The 17181-nt window shown below is 43.3% G+C and overlaps 1 protein-coding gene across 2 annotated transcripts in view; it reads left to right on the top strand.

Moving 5' to 3' along the window:
* The window catches only part of PPM1H (protein phosphatase, Mg2+/Mn2+ dependent 1H), a 206473-nt gene that overhangs the window by 120772 nt on the left and 68520 nt on the right, over positions 1–17181 (top strand). For both annotated transcript variants that reach the window (XM_070755616.1, XM_070755617.1), the window contains one exon: positions 2407–2558. In XM_070755616.1, the coding sequence (XP_070611717.1) occupies positions 2407–2558 (152 nt within the window). The remainder of the gene's footprint in view (positions 1–2406; positions 2559–17181) is intronic.

The following is a 17181-nucleotide window of genomic DNA, read 5'->3' as shown; positions in this document are numbered from 1 at the left end:
TATGACCACAGTAATCCTTGTTTACCAAGGTTGTGCATACACAGAAATGTTTAGATTGAGATTAGTTGTGAATAACTTATTCAGCCATATACAGATATACTAACTTGAATTAAAGTTTACTTTGAGAAATAACATATTCAGATAAGCAGTCTAAAGTCATACACATAATAAATCAGAATAACAATCCAAATATTACAAAGTACGTAGTCTTTCTTACCAGTTGTTTTTGTCATAATCAGTAAACAAAAATATCAAGCCTAAACACATTTTAGCTATAATACATGACTACAATACAGGGCGATTACAGAGACATTGCAGAGCATACCTTACAGTATGTAGCCATTAACAGTGAGTAGCCACACAAAGAGAAACGGGATGACTCAGAGAAGTAAGCTATGAACTCTAGCTCCCTCTTGTGGCAAACTGCAACACCTCAGCTAAACAGACATAGTTCAGTTATAATACAGTGATCCCTCGATTATCGCGGGGGTTACGTTCCAAGATCTCCCGCGATAATCGATTTTCCGCGGTATAGTGGTGCGGAAGTAAAAACACCATCTGCGCATGCGCGCCCTTTTTCCATGGCGGCGCATGCGCAGCTTTGAATGTCGGCTGCCCCCAGCACCCGCCCGCCCGCCGTTCACCTGCCCGGCCGCTCGCTCGCCGCTCGCCCGTTCACCTGCCCGGTCGCTCGCTCGCCGCTTGCCCGTTCACACGCCCGGCCGCTCGCTCGCCGCTCACCCGTTCACACGCCCGGCCGCTCGCTCGCCGCTCACCCGTTCACACGCCCGCCTGGTCGCTCGCTCGCTGCTTGCCCGTTCGCCCGGCCGCTTGCTCGCCGCTCGCCCGCCGTTCGAGAGCAAAAGGGGGAGAGATAGAGAAAGAGAGAGAAGGAAAGAAAGAGATGAGAGAGGGAGGAAGAGAGTGAGAGAGGAAGAAGCAAGATAGAGAAAGAGAGAGAGAAAGAAAGATGAGAAAGGAAGGAAGAGAGTGATAGAGAGGAAGAAAGAGAGAGAGAGAAGAGTGGAAGGAAGAGAGAGAGAAATGATAGAAAAAAGGGGAGAAAAAAAGAGAAATGAGAAAATGATTGAAGCAGAGAATGACAGGAAAGAAAGAGAAAGAGACAGAGAAATGACTCTTGGTGATGACGGATGACGTCATCGGGTGGGAAAAACTGTGGTATAGCAAAAAAACCGTGGAGTATTTTTTAATTAATATTTTTTGAAAAACCGTGGTATAGCGTTTCGTGAAAATCGAGGGATCACTGTACATATTGTTGGTTTATATATTGCCAACCCAATCGTTATGGACAGAGCCCTAACACAGATGACCATGGAAATGCTGACTCCTCCAGCCAAGAATGCTGACTCCCTCAGCCAAGAAACAGAGATGAGCACTGTGCCCTAGAATTGGATACGACTGACAGGGAAATTTTTACCTTTAGTTCATCAGCATTTAAATCCTTCATTGATTTTCCCATTTCTGCAAATCAAATTAAAATTACAATTCTTTTAAACTCTACTTGGGGTTATTTAACAGGAAAACAAAAAGTAAGTATTGAAACCAAACTTCTTAAAATGTTGAAGTTCTGATTTTCGGTCCTAGATTTCAAATATGAACAAAACACAAAATATGATGAATGGCTCTTTTCTTGCATTGTCAAAATATATCTCAAGCCACCAGCTGTCAACTACAAGATTAAAATAATATTACAGACCAGGTGCATATTTTTCTGAATTCTGGTCTAAATGGTAAATTCCTATTACCTGCTTCGATAAGGTTACTTCACTTCTTTAAAAATGGTCAGTGATGAAGTTATTAAAATCCTTGATAATACAGTGATTTCTTTAAAAAAAATCAAGGAATCAGCTGGAATATGTGTACAGAATAAAAAAACCTAGTGTTTTACAAAACAGACAATTGAAAAACATAGAATATAATCTGCATGTGAAAATAATTTTAAACTAATCTATATTTTTTCAACATGTAAATATGTATAATCTAAACTTTGTACTGTTCTTCTGATAAATTTATTTTTGAGACAGAAGTTGTTTCTTTAAAAAAAACCAGATTCTGGTCCCTGAATTCTTTCAAAGAGAAGAATGCCCTTTATTTCATTTTTTCTGTAAAGAACTGTTTTTTTCTTTTTGATTTTGACTAGTCCCAGATGCACACACCTCAAATCAACTTGGTCAAAGGCTGAAATTACAAGGATTAGACTACAAAACAGCCAGAGGAAAATACATTGCAACAGACAGGGGACAGTTTAGAACTTTGGAAAAGAATTATATGCCTACATTTTCATTTATTGATAGTGGACTAAAGGACCATTTCTAGAAACAGGTAGACATAATGGTAATTCCCTAAAAGCTCTTCTCTTTTTCCTTTCCATGGGTTATTTTTCAGGTAAGAGTTTATAACCTTCTCCAGTATGAGCATGGACCGGATGATGTGCTTATCTTAGCTACTGACGGACTCTGGGATGTACTATTAAATGAAGAAGTAGCAGAAGCCATCACTAATTTCCTGCCAAACTGTGACCCTGATGATCCATACAGGCATGTAAATTTTCTTTTGTAAGCTATCTTTGAAATTGTCCTGCTTTATCTTCAGGATAACATTGAGGGTATTTTGTTATAACATTTATTGAGCCCCCCCGAGTCTACGGATCTAAATAATAATAATCAAGGCTGTGAGTAAAGGTAATAACGTTGATGTGGTGGTGCATCTTGGCACAAATGATTTGTCCCAGAGAAATGTTAATGTAGTAAAAAGAGATTTTAAATGTCTAAGTGTGGAGCTGGGTAAAATAACTGATTCAGTGACTTTCTCAGAGGTGTTACCGGTTTGTGGCCAGGAGGATAAAACAACTTGTATCAGAGAGTTTAATGTGTGGTTAAGGCAGTGGTGTAAAGCTGAAGGCTTTGGCTATGTAAGTCATAATGTCAGTAGGTGGTCTAATAGGGAGTTGTTTAAGAGGGATGGTTTGCATCCATCACACAGAGGTACCCAGGTGCTTGGTGAGGAATTCAAAACTTTTTTGGACAGGCATTTAAACTAGGTAAAGGGGACAGAGATGCACCAGATGTGGATGATTTCTGTCCCCGACCAATGAGGATGAATCAGTTTCTGGAAGCTTATGAAAAGGGAGCTGTAAATAAAATAGATGTAGTTGTTGATGATAAGGGTCAAACTAATAAGGAAAATAATGTTCTTCGGGTAATGTGCACGAATGCTCGAAGCTTGAGCAACAAGCTCTGTGAGTTAATGGCCATAATATCTAGAGATAATTTGGATCTGGTTGCCATAACTGAGACATGGTTTAAGGATTCTAATGAATGGGAAATATCCATACCAGGATATACTGTACACTGTATAGGAAGGATAGAATAGAGAGAAGGGGAGGTGGAGTAGCCATTTATGTTAAAGAAAGTCTAAAAACAATACTAATTCAAAATACATGTAAAGATCTGGAGACCCTCTGGATTTGCATGCAAAATAAAGACGGTTCTGTCATTAGAATTGGGGTGATCTATAGGCCTCCAGGGCAATCTGAGGAACATGACAACATGATGGTGGATGAAATTACCCAAATGGCAGTAAAGGGAGATATTGTAGTTATGGGTGATTTCAACATGCCTGTTGTTGACTGGAATATCCCCAGTGCCCTTACATGTAAAAGTAAGAATATAGTAGAGGCCGTTACAAGAGCAGCTCTGGCACAGCTAGTTAAGACACCAACTAGAGGGGAGAATATTCTAGATTTAGTTTTTACAAATGGGAATTGGGTTTCAGAGGTCAAGGTGGGAGAAAATTTAGGTTGCAGTGACCATCTATGTTTGTGGTTTGATGTAAAAACTGATTGTGAGCAATCCTACACTGCAACCAAAGTATTAGATTTCAGAAAAACAAATTTTAATGCAATGGGGGAATATTTAAATAATGAATTAAAGGGGAGGGATAAAATGGCAGGAGCGAGCACCCAGTGGACTGTATTAAAAAAGGCCATCTTAAAAGCCACAAGACTTTATGTAAAGCAAATAACTAAAGGTAAAAGGAAGAAGAAACCGCTATGGTTTAGCAATGATGTAAGGGCTATAGTCAATGAAAAAAAGGCTGCCTATAGGAGGTATAAAGAGTCTGGAAGTATAGCTGATAGAGAGGTGTATAAAATGAGACAGAAGGAGGCGAAACAGATAATATATGCTGCTAAAGCCTCAAAAGAGGAAGAAATTGCAAAATCTGTAAAGAAGGGGGATAAAACCTTCTTCAGATATATTAGTGATAGGAAGAAGAAAAACTGCAGCATCACGAAGCTTAGTACCGGGAATAATACATGCATTGATGGGAATAAGGAGATCGCTGACCATTTCAATAGCTACTTCTGTTCAGTTTTCTCAAAAGACACCTTACAAAATAATACTATAGGGGGATATAGCATTGCTTCCAGCTGTACTGATTCAGCTCCAGTGATCTTAGAAGCCGATGTCTTAGAAGAACTTGAACGATTAAAGATAAATAAGGCAATGGGTCCAGATGGCATCCACCCCAGAGTTCTTAAAGAACTCAGATCTGTCATTGCTACCCCCCTTACTGATTTGTTTAACCAATCCCTGTTAACAGGAGATGTTCCTGAGGATTGGAGAATGGCCAATGTTGTGCCTATCCACAAGAAGGGCAGTAGAGAAGAAGCTGGTAACTACAGACCACTTAGCTTGACATCAGTTGTAGTTAAAATGATGGAGACTCTACTCAAAAAGAGGATAAATCAGCACCTAAAAAACAATAACTTATTGGACCCAAATCAGCATGGCTTTACTGAAGGCAAATCATGTCAGACTAATCTCATTGTTTTCTTTGACTATGTCACAAAGGTGTTGGATCAAGGTGGTGCCGTGGATATTGCCTATCTGGACTTCAGCAAAGCCTTTGATACGGTTCCACATAAAGAGCTGATGGATAAATTAGTGAAGATTGGACTTAATCCCTGGATAGTTCAGTGGATTTCAAGGTGGCTGAAGCATAGACATCAGAGAGTTATTGTTAATGGCGAGTATTCTGAGCAGAGACAGGTTACAAAAGGTGTGCCACCAAGGGTCTGTTCTGGGTCCTATTCTTTTTAATATGTTTGTGAGTGACATAGGGGAAGGTCTGGTAGGGAAGGTTTGCCTATTTGCCGATGACTCTAAAGTGTGCAATAGGGTTGATATTCCTGGAGGGGTCTGTAATATGGTAAATGATTTAGCTTTACTAGATAAATGGTCAAAGCAATGGAAACTGCAGTTTAATGTTTCCAAATGTAAAATAATGCACTTGGGGGAAAGGAATCCTCAATCTGAGTATTGCATTGGCAATTCTGTGTTAGCAAAAACTTCAGAAGAGAAGGATTTAGGGGTAGTGATTTCTGACAGTCTCAAAATGGGTGAGCAGTGTGGTTAGGCGGTAGGAAAGGCAAGTAGGATGTTTGGCTGCATAGCTAGAGGTATAACAAGCAGGAAGAGGGAGATTGTGATCCCCTTATACAGAGCGCTGGTGAGACCACATTTGGAGTACTGTGTTCAGTTCTGGAGATCTCACCTACAAAAAGATATTGACAAAATTGAACGGGTCCAAAGACGGGCTACAAGAATGGTGGAAGGTCTTAAGTATAAAACGTATCAGGCAAGACTAAATGAACTCAATCTGTATAGTCTGGAAGACAGAAGGAAAAGGGGGGACATGATCGAAACATTTAAATATGTCAAAGGGTTAAATAGGGTTCAGGAGGGAAGTGTTTTTAATAGGAAAGTGAACACAAGAACAAGGGGACACAATCTGAGGTTAGTTGGGGGAAAGATCAAGGGCAACATGAGAAAATATTATTTTACTGAAAGAGTAGTAGATGCTTGGAACAAACTTCCAGCAGACGTGGTCGGTAAATCCACAGTAACCGAATTTAAACATGCCTGGGATAAACATATATCCATTGTAAGATAAAATACAGGAAATAGTATAAGGGCAGACTAGATGGACCATGAGGTCTTTTTCTGCCGTCAGTCTTCTATGTTTCTAATAATAATAATAATAATAATAATAATAATAATAATAATAATAATAATAATAATTTGCTCACCACTTAGAACAAAAAGCATTCTCCATCCTGGGTGGAGCTATCATTCAGGTTGGGATGTCCTCATCCAGTCAGAGGTAAGGGTCAAGTCTGTTCTTACTATAAAAGGTTGGATCCACCACCTGGGCTTCCAGTTTTCGTACTCTTTCGTACTCAGACAAGGACTATCGTGGCTACTTCATCCCTTCCTGAATTTTGGTTCACTCAGTAGAAGATTTTTTTCTTAGGAGTAGGGTATCTTCAGGTCCGTTTTCCTTCCAGAGTGAGTACTAAACAATATTTCCAAAGGGGAGAGGAACTGTAACTTGAGCTGTCAGTGGCAAAGCTTTGGCTCCGACCACTCAAAAAACACAGAAGTCTCCCTTGTGGGCTTGCTCCAATCTGTTCACCAACACTAGATCACAGGAGGGCAAATGTTAGAGAAAGGGAACAGCCTGGTCTGCCAGAGGAAACTTAGCCCTAGAAAGATCCCCCCATGATCTGGCATAGAACGAGTGGGCTTGCCTGATTCTGCCAGATAGAGCTTGCGTTCAGGGCTTTTGGGATGGCTAATTAACAGAAGGGGAGGCACAAAAACAGGCTGAGAGCTTTGCGCTGGCTGTGATAATCCGTGCACATGGTCCAGCCATTTCCCGCGGCAGCAACCCAGTGAAGGGGGAGGGAAGCCGCTTAGCCGCCAGAGCTCTAAGGATCATCCAAAGCTATCTTGCAGGAAGACAGGACCTCAGCAGCCCTCCTATGTGCCTAGACTCTCTGTAGCTTGCTCCTATTGGCATATAAGACACTTAAGCCATTTGGCCTCATTGCTTCTCCCCCTCCCCCCACTCTTCCAGAGGCCAGTGTTAATAGCCGAACAAAAACAACAATGCATAGATCAGAAAGAGGGAGGAACATATGGTAAGAATCAATGCAAAACTAAGCATACCGAATCAGAGGAGGAGGGGGAGGGAAGCTCCTCTCCAATGGGCCTCACACAAGGAAGCCTCCAAGAATAATAATAATAAAATAACCAGGGCACAGGATCATAACCAGGCAGTTTCACAATCAGGGATACTAATAATATATTGGTGGGGGGGAGGTGGGCTTTCCCAGGCCCAGTGCTCCTTCGAACCAGGAGGAAGACTCCAGCCAGGAAATAGATCCTCCCTCTCTCAGGGCCTCCAACCGCTCCACAGAATCCATCACCCTGGACCATGCCACATTACAGAGATTATTGCTGACTGCCGTGCAACAGGGGATCTCACCCACCAATAAAGCACGAAGTAAAGCAGCATGCAGAGAGGTGGTCAAACCTCTAGCCAGAGACAGGCCCTCACCTGAGGGGACCAGGAGCCTGATAATTCTTCAGATTCCTCAGAGGAGGAGGAGAAAGAGGAGATTGCAGAACCTATAGTGGATATGGGACAAGAGGATTATCAGCTATCCGAAGGTATATTACAGGAGGCCCAGGTCTCTAATACTCTATTCCGTCCAGGTCTTTTCAAGTCCCTCCTTTACCTGTGCTGCAGCAGGCTTGGAATCTGTCTCTGCTCCAGGTACTTCGTGCTCCCAGAACCTGGATTCCCTTCACAGAATTCAAGCCAGAGGTAGATATAGTTCCAGCTCCCCAACTGTTCCTGAATAACATCCAACGACAATAGACAACCCCAGGCTCGGGGCCTATGCTTTCATCTACAGATCGAAAACACTTTAATGTTGGACTGGAACTGGCATCCCTTCTGAAGGTTCCTCCAGTCCAGGGGTGGGCAATTAATTTTGCCATGGGGCCGTAAGAGAAATTGGGATGGTTTTAGAGGGACAGACTAATATAATTAACTCAGTTCTACCCAATACTGTATAACTGATCTCAAAAGCACTTCTGCCCTGGCCTTTTGGACGCAGGGGACACTTAGCCGCCAGATAATCAGAGGATTTGTTACTTTCCATTGCCTTCCCTGTCTGCAAGCAGCCTTTTTTGGAGAAGGAGCGGGAGTTTTATATTTTAATTTGTGCGTGCGTGTGTTTATTTATTGTCTGTCTGCCAGGAGTCTGTCTGTCTGGTGTTCCAACACTGATCGTTCCGTTGATTTTTGGGATGGTTGATGGGCAAGTTATGGGAGGAATGGTGTGCAATGTTCCCTCTAATTTTTTTTCGGTGTGGGCGGAAAAGTATAGCGTCTGAGCGGCAGTCCCTTTGGGACTGGGCGGCACAGAAGTCAAAAAAATATAAATAAATAAATATTTCTCATTTCTCTTTTTTCTCCCGTTTGCTTTCATTTCTCTCTCCCCCTTCTCTCTCTCTCTTGTTTTCGTTCTCTCTCACTCACTCTCTTTCTCTCTTTCTCTCTCTCTTGCTATCTCTCTCTCCCCCTCTTGCTCTCTTTCTTTCTCACTCTTTCTCTTTCCCTCTCTTTCTCTGTCTCTTGCTCTCTCTTGCTTTCTCTCTCTTGTTCTCTCTTTCTCTCTCCTTTCTTCTCTCTCTCTCTTCCTCTCCTTTTCTCTCTCTCTCTTGCTTTCTCTCTCACTTTCTCTCTCTTGCTTTCTTTCTCTTTCTCTGCCCTCCTTTTTCTCTCTCTTTCTCTCTCGTACACCACGCCGGCAACAGAGAGAGAAAGAGAGAGAGAGAGCAGAGGGCGGCTTGCCAGTCCACGGCCCCCTGGATGAGTGGCCCCGCATGGCCCCAGCACCAGACTCCGCCGTCACCTCTGCCCCCATTCGGCTCTCCAGCTAAGAGGCAGCAATCATGTCCACCCCTTTGCCCTCCCCGGCACCCAGCACCCGGCCCCGTGCCGCCTCCGCCTCCCGGTAGCACCCCTGACCTCTATCTGCAGGAACAGGTGGTGGGGCGCCACGAAGGGCCGCGCTTGAAGGCCGCCACAGCGCCGTTGTTGTTGTCATTGTCACGGCGCAAAGCCATGCAGTCCCGGATTGCTTGCTTCTCTGACCAGCAAAGCCGGTTGCCCGGGAAAGCGGCACGCTTTTTAAACATGCGCTTTTCAAATGCGCCACTTTCCTGGTAAGTAAGTGCTAGCTGTAGTTCAGCAGTTCAAATCTCACCACTGGCTCAAGGTTGACTCAGCCTTCCATCCTTCTGAGGTGAGTAAAATGAGGAGCCAGATTGTTGGGGACAATATGCTGATTCTGTAAACCGCTTAGGACTGTAAAAGCACTATGAAGTGGTATATAAGTCTAAATGCTATTGCTAAATGCTAGTACTGTTATTTGGACAACATCCTTGTACAGGTGTCCAACAAACAATTTGTGGGCGGAGCCTGCAGATGTCATAGACACATTGCATCAGCACCATTTCCATTAATCTAAAAAAGAGCCATCTTGCACTGCACACATCCTTGTTGCATTTGGGGACCATTATAGACACTCTAAATGGTAGAGTCTCCCTGTCCCTAGAGAGACAGGAGACTATTAGAAATCTAGTCATCCAGGTACAGCAGAATCACAAGGTCTCCCTAGCAACCCTTTCTTCCCTCTTCAGGAATATGATATCTAGTATCCCCATTACCCTTTGGGCAAGACTAGACTCTAGGGAACTACAATGGTTCCTTTTACTTTTCCATAGAATTGGGCACAGCAGTTTTAGTTCCTCCAGAGGTACGCCACTCTCTGACCTTATGGCATTTGCCAGCTATCTACAGAGGATGCCTCTTCTGAGAACCATCCAGAATAATGGTGACAATTGATGCTGATTGGATGGGGAACTCACTCACAAGGTCAGATGGCACAGGGGCAATGGTTTCTACAAAAAGCCACAACCCCGATCTACTGACTGGAGCTCCGAGCAGTGTCCTTAGCTCTCAAACAGTTCAAGGGACAGCAGGCAGGTCAATATGTCCTGATCCTCAGCAACAACATGCCAAGGCGCTTATCAAACACCAGGGTGGCACTTGCTCCAGAGCTCTCATGTGAGAGGCTCTCAAATTGGGGCTGTGTGCAGAGAGGAATTTTCTTTCCGTTACAAGGGAACACATGTCGGGTGCATCCAACACTCAGGCAGACTGGCTCAGTTGAGCAGAGGTAGATCAGACAGAATGGAGGCTGAACCCAGCCTTGTTTCATGACATAACAAGACAATTTGGCAGGCCCAAGGTTGACCTATTTGCTACCCCTCAGAACACTCAGGTTCTTCTCTTGGTTCTTCTCTCGGTTTCCATTCCAGGGGGGGGGGGCAGAGGAGTGAATGCTCTACAAGAGAGGTGGCCACCGGGTCTGCTCTATGCATTCCCACCCTTGCCAACTCTGCCTCAGATTAAAAAGAGAATCTTAGAACAACGAGCAGAGGTCATCCTAGTAGCTCCTCATTGGCCGCGGAGACCTTGGTCTGCAGATCTCAAGGCTCTGTTGGTAGACACTCTTTGCCAGATCCCAATCATGGAAGCGGCGGTCAGCCAGTGATCATTGATTCATCCGGATCCTCAGTGACTTCCACTGACCGCTTAGCGGTTGAGTGGAGCATCCTGAGACAACAGAATTATGATCCTGATGTCATTTCCACTATACAGGTGTTCAGATGCTCTTCTACCCAAAGAATATACGCAACAACCTGGAAGGCCTTCTGCTCATGTGCCTTGAAAGGCCTCTGCCCTATGCACATCCCTCTGTCCAAGGTGCTCAAGTTCCTGCAACGGGGTCTTTCCAGGGGTCTTTCACTTAACACTCTCAGTAGGCAGGTGGCCGCCCTAGCATCAGTTCTTATTAGCGATCAAGCGGAATCCCTGGTGCAATTACCAACAGTTAGACGGTTCTTATGAGGTGCTGCAAACCTATGCCTGCTGGTCATCCATTGATACCTGGGATCTCCCCAGAGTCTTAAAGTCTCTAATGCGAGTACGAACTTCTCCGGAAGGCCTGTCAGGCCGAAAGCCATCATGTGAAGTTAGAGATTTTGGCCTGCCATAGTAACACAGCAATAGGGAAACAGGAGGGGTGAGAGAGAGAAAGAAGCTAAATACCACAACAAATTCCTTTAAACAGAGTCCAAGGTCAACTGAACAAATGAAGAAGTCAATGAATCTCTGCACCAGATTGGACCACGTGATTGCACTTGTGGGTGTAGAGATGTGAGATGAACCTTAACCTGGGGGGGGACGGGACCGCATAGAATTTAGTGTTGGAATGAGAGTTACAAATCCAACATGGCTCTGCTAATAAATTGAGCCTTGTGTGAGACCACTGGAGTGGAATGTGATTTATTTCTCAGATGCTATTTGGTTCGCTGACAACAAATTCCAACACTCCTCTTTTCCTCGAAAATTTGAGCTCCCATCCATCTGCTCCAGCCATGTGCAGAGAATAAATTCAAGAGAATGGAAGAGAGGGTCAATGAAGAAACTGGAGGTGGAAGGGCTTGATGTTTTCGACCCCCCTCTCCTGGAGGTAACAAATCCAGCCAGAATTGAAGGGGGGGGGGAAGCCTCCAGTATGGGAGACAGGAGATTGGAGGGAGCACAGAGGTTAAGCAAATGCCTGAGACAATATTTTTCCTGGACATGGGATGGGTGAGGTGCCAATGGATTCCTGAATTTCCCCCTCTCAATGGGGCCCCGCAGCCGCCTCTCTACACTGCAACTATAGACAAGAATATAGCTTTTCCTTTTGGCCAAGTGCCTCACCCTCTAAGTGAACTGAGACATAGACAAAGCCCTTTTTTACAGCCAATTGTGAATGGGCCGACACCGTAAATTCCTGAGATTCATAGTTGCCCCCAAGATGTCAGAAGCAGTCATATTGGGTTTGGCTTAGTTCAACAAATGGACCCCCACCATTTGTTGGGAGGGTGGATATCGCAAGCTTATCCTCCCCCTCAGCTCTAACCCTCTTCCAGAGACTGATAGGAGGAAAACCAGGGAGTGTTCTGGATTCTGGTTAGAACTTTGGTTAAATTGGAAATAACGCTTACTGAATGCAGGGTTCTATAAACAAAAACTCCATCTTTATTTCTCCTCTCCTCCATATTCAAAATGCATTACAGGCAGTCAAATTCTTTACTCTCATATTTTAATGATGAGAGCACACAAAAGCATTCCTCCAGACCTCCTCCCTTATCTTAAGATTTATGTCTAAGCAGCGTAGTTGAAAGCAATAAAAAACAGCTGTTAAATAGCAGGTAATAAACTAGCTTACTTAGTAGCCGTATCGGCACATGTCCATGATGGATTGACAACATTGAGAACTCTGCCCTTCTTCCCCGCTGGCACCCAGATGTGACAAATAAATCACTTCAGTAATTAACCCATTCCTCCACCTTAATATCTCTTTCCTAACACTTGTTCCCTGCGTCTCTGTACCCTTCTGAAATACAGATTTAACCATCTATTATCTGTCTCTTCTTCACTGGAGTCTGGGCTCATAGCAACGTACTGTGGCTGGCCTTCCACCTGTTGTGACACCTGTAACCCAGGACCTGCCACTAATTCATAAACACTATCTGAATCAGAATCTGCAAACTCTTCAGCATTTTCCAACTGACCAGGAGTATATACAACAGGGAGGAGCCAGATGGGTTCTTAGCAGTGGCTGTGATGAGGGTCTCCAGAAGGTGCCCTTGGAATAAAGAGACTTGGAAAAAGTTTTCCAGTGAGGAAGATTGCGATGAACTGCCCCCTCACAGACTAATAGACTGCAATAGAATTTGAACCAATGTTCCCTTTAATTTTTTTTAATTTTTTTTTTGGTGTGGGTGGAAAAGTATAATGTCTGAGTGGCACATTTTCATGCCTGTGTGTGGATCGGTTAGAAACAAAAGGGAGTCCTACGTGACCTCAGGACACACAGCAATGGTCATAAATATGAAACTGCAGCAAAGTTTTGATCCTGCGATCATTGGGTTGCTGCGAAGGTCCTAAGTGTGAAAAGGGTGTATAAGTCACTTTTTTCAGGGCCGTTGTGACTTTGAACAGTCAGTAAATGAACCATTGTAAGTCAAGAACAACCTACCTTCCCCTCTAGATGTTTTCTGTGGAGCTTCAAAATGGACTCCTGATCTGCTGATCTGCTTCTAAAAGAGTGCACTGGTCAGACAGATAATCTTCGACTTCTGTTCTGACCCCAATGGAGACCAACGTTTCTATCTCCTGAGTAAAACGGTTATTGAGTTCTGCCTCACTTTACCACCTTTTTTGCCACAGTCATTAAGTGAATCCCTGCAGTTGCTTGCCAGAAGATCCCAAAAGATGTTCACATTAACCCTGGGCAATGTTCCCTCTAATTTTTTTCCCCGTGTGGGCGGAAAAGTAGTGCCTAAGCGGCAGTCCCTTTGGGACTGAGCAGCATAGAAGTATAAATAAATAAATAAATAAATAAATAGGGGGGAAAATCCCTCCTTTTTATTAAAAGAAATTAATAATAAAACAAAACCATCTCTCTCTCTTCTCTCTCTTTTTCTTTCTCTCTCTTGCTAGTGGTTGGGAGTGGGAGGCACTGTTCTTCAGTGGTTCTCCTCCTACCTCTGGTCGGTTGCAGTCAGTGTTAGTGGGGGGTCAGAGGTCAATCCTGATGTCTCTCGTGGGGTACCTCAGGGGTCGGTTCTCTCCCCCCTGCTATTTAATATCTACATGAAACCGCTGGGTGAGATCATCCAAGGGCATGGAGTGAGGTATCATCAGTATGCCGGTGATACCCAAGCTGTACATTTCCACCCCATGTCCAGTCAACGAAGCAGTGGAAGTGATGTGCTGATGTCTGGAGGCTGTTGGCGTCTGGATGGGTGTCAACAGACTCAAACTCAACCCTGATAAGATGGAGTGGCAAAACGCTCTCTACATGGGGCTACCTTTGAAAAGTGTTCGGAAACTTCAGATTGTGTAGAATGCAGCTGCGAGAACAATCATGGGCTTTCCTAAATATATGCCCATCTTAAACCAACACTCCACAGTCTGCATTGGTTGCCGATCAGTTTGCGGTCACGGTGCCCTTCATGGCACCGGACCAGGATATCTGCGAGACCGCCTTCTGCCACACAAATCCCAGCAGCCAGTTAGGTCCCACAGAGTTGGTCTTCTCCGGGTCCCGTCGACTAAACCAGTGATTTTCAACCCTTTTTGAGCCGCGGCACATTTTTTATATTTACAAAACCATGGGGCACATTGAGTGGGGGGGGGGGCGGCTAAAATAAGTTTGAACAAAAAAATTCTCTCTCTTCCTTCCTTTCGCTCTATTTCTCTCCCTCCCTCTTTCTCCCTTCCTTTTTTTCTCCATCTCTTTCTTTCTCTCTTCTTTCTTTCCTCTATTTTTCTCTCTTTCTCTCTCCCTCCCTCTATGTCTTTCTCTCTCCCACCTTCCCTCCCTCTCTTTCTCTCTCTCTCTCTTTCTTTCTCTCCCATTCTCTCTCTCTCTCTCTCTTGCTTGCTTTCTCTCTCTCTTGCTTGCTTTCTCTCCCTCCCTCTCTTTCTTTCTCTCTCGTTTTCTTTCTCTATCTCTTGCTTGCTTGCTTTCTCTCCCTCTTGCTCTTTCTTTCTCTCTCTCTTGTTTTCTTCCTCTCTCTCTTGTTTGCTTGCTTTCTCTCCCTCTTGCTCTTTCTTTCTCTCTCTCTCTTTCTCTCTCTCTCTCTCTTGTTTTCTTTCTCTCTCTGAGCTTCACGGCACACCTGACCATGTCTCACGGCACACTAGTGTGCCGTGGCACACTGGTTGAAAAACACTGGACTAAACAATGTCATCTGGCGGGACCCAGGGGAAGAGTCTTCTCTGTGGCAGCTCCGACCCTCTGGAATCAACTCCCCCCAGAGATTAGGACTGCCCCCATCCTCCTTGCCTTTAGTAAACTCCTTAACACCCACCTCTGTCATCAGGCATGGGGGAACTGAGACATCCCCCCCTTGCCTTTGTAATTTTATGCATGATATGACTGTGTGTATGTATTTTATCTATTGGTTATTTTTTTCTTTTTAGACTTTTTAATGTAAAACTGTTACTTTAGATTTTAATTATTAGATTTGTTACCATCTATTGTTTTTATCACTGTTGTGAGCCACCCCGAGTCTACGGAGAGGGGCGGCATACAAATGTAATAAATAATAATAATAATAATGAGGAGGAGGAAACTGCTGCGGGAGAAGCCGCACTGCAAGGCAGGAGGTGGAGGAGAAGAAAAGTGGAGAGAGGGGCAGAGCGGGCGGGCAGAAGCGGGAGGCCAGGGGCACAAGTGGGCCGGATGCACCTGGGGTGGGGGACGGGGTTGCTCGGCACCGGCACATCCACGGTGGGCAGGGGCAGCTGGTACTTCCCGTTGCGCAGCCTTAGAAAAGGCTGCATGGGAAGTTGTTTTGGGGCGTGCACCTTTGAGGTAACATTGACCCTGGGACATTGCCACCATCATAACTACATTGTCAAGTGTCCACAGTTGGATCCAATAACCCCTTTATTTTTCTAACAAAGTCCTTCCTTCCTAGAAAGAAGAATAGAAAGAATAAAATGGAAAAGGGGATTAAAAGGGGATACAAAAAAATTTAAAAGATAAGGGTTTGGTTCAAAGTTCTGCTCAGATTAAGGAAATTGGACTTTGAGAAGGGTAGATTAAGCTTGAGTATTGTTTTGTTTGCTCTTTTTAAATTTTAATTATTTTTTATATTTAGATATAGATATATAAATTTAGGAATTGCTGATCTGTTCTAATAAAGTTAGAAGCATTGATTATATTCAGATATGTAGTAGGTGATACTGATTTGGATTAATGCATAAATGGAATTGAATTTAGAATTGTTGGTAAGATTAATATTAATGATTTTTAATTGATTGAAAATAGAGAATATTTAGAATTTTTCCCTTTTTTTCTTTTCTCAAATTGACTGAAATTTAAGATTGATAAGTAAGAAATGTAGATAAGTATTAATTGGCTAAATGTTAGATGGGCTGAAATAATTTTTAAATTTTGGATTAGGTAAATACTATTTGGGGGGGAAGAAGTCTGAAATTCATATATATTTATGTTTTGTTTTTAATTTTCTTTTGTTAACAACTGATTGGCTATACAAGCTTTTCTTGATTTATAGAAAAATGTATAAAGAAAGGGAGGAACCGCTTTAGCATAATGGTTAATAAGTTAGAAATATAATTGGTGTACTTTTTGAAGGAATATTAAGGAGGGAATTTAATTAAAAGAAAATGTATGTAAGTAAATGACAAAATTAGAAAAAAAAACTTTTGCAACTTTTTTGATGATTGATATTAGTTACTAACAAAATACTCCATTTTATTCATGGAAAATTAGATGTTACACTGTATTGTTTGAATGTATGTTGAGAGAATTTTTTTTAAAAAATTACACCCCCCCCCAAAAAAAGTCTTTTCTTCCTCTGTCCCTCCATTCATTTCATTCTTCCTCCTTCCTTCCTTCCTTCCTTGTTCTCTCCATTTCTCCTTCCTTCCTTCCTTCCATTGAAAAATGCTGCGCCGTGTTTGGTATTTGCCTGTGTCCCAGCGGGCTGCGCACGTTAGAGGGAACAGTGATTTGAACCTCGGGCAATTCTCCCTAAGCCTAGGATGTACACAATGTCAGCAAGGGAACTGGAAGAGCTGAGAAAATAAATAGACACCAATCTGAGAAGGGGATTCATTTGCCGGCCAATTCCAGGATAGCAGCCCCAGTTCTTTTTAAGGAGAAGGATGGAGGGGTTCATTTGATGGTTGATTACTGAAATTTGAACTGTGTGTGCCTGCAGAACATGTATCCCCTCCCCCTCATGAAGGACTTACTTAATAAACTAGCCAATGGGAAAATATTTACCAAACTGGACTTAAGATAAGCTTATTACTGCATCAGAATAAAAGAAGGGGATGAGTGGAAAACCGCTTTCAACTGCCCATTGGGGGAGTTACCAATTCCGAGTTATGCCATTTGGTCTGAAGGGAGCCCCTGCTGTGTTCACGCAGTACATAAATGACGTTCTACCTGCCCACCTCTACAATAGGGTTCTCGTGAACTTAGATGACATTTTTACCTACAGCCAGAATCTCCCTGACCATGTCAAATTGGTGAGGCAAATCTTGAAAAAATTTTGGCTGCTAAGCTCTATGTAAAACATTCCAAATGCGAATTTCACAAGATGTCAGTAGACTATTTGGGATACCGCATCTCAAACG

The sequence above is a fragment of the Erythrolamprus reginae genome, chromosome 6 (assembly GCF_031021105.1).
Source record: "Erythrolamprus reginae isolate rEryReg1 chromosome 6, rEryReg1.hap1, whole genome shotgun sequence".
In the NCBI taxonomy this organism is placed as follows: Eukaryota; Metazoa; Chordata; class Lepidosauria; order Squamata; family Dipsadidae; genus Erythrolamprus; species Erythrolamprus reginae.
The sequence above is the reverse complement of the archived record's forward strand: the minus strand, read 5'-3'. Positions and strand labels throughout refer to the sequence as shown.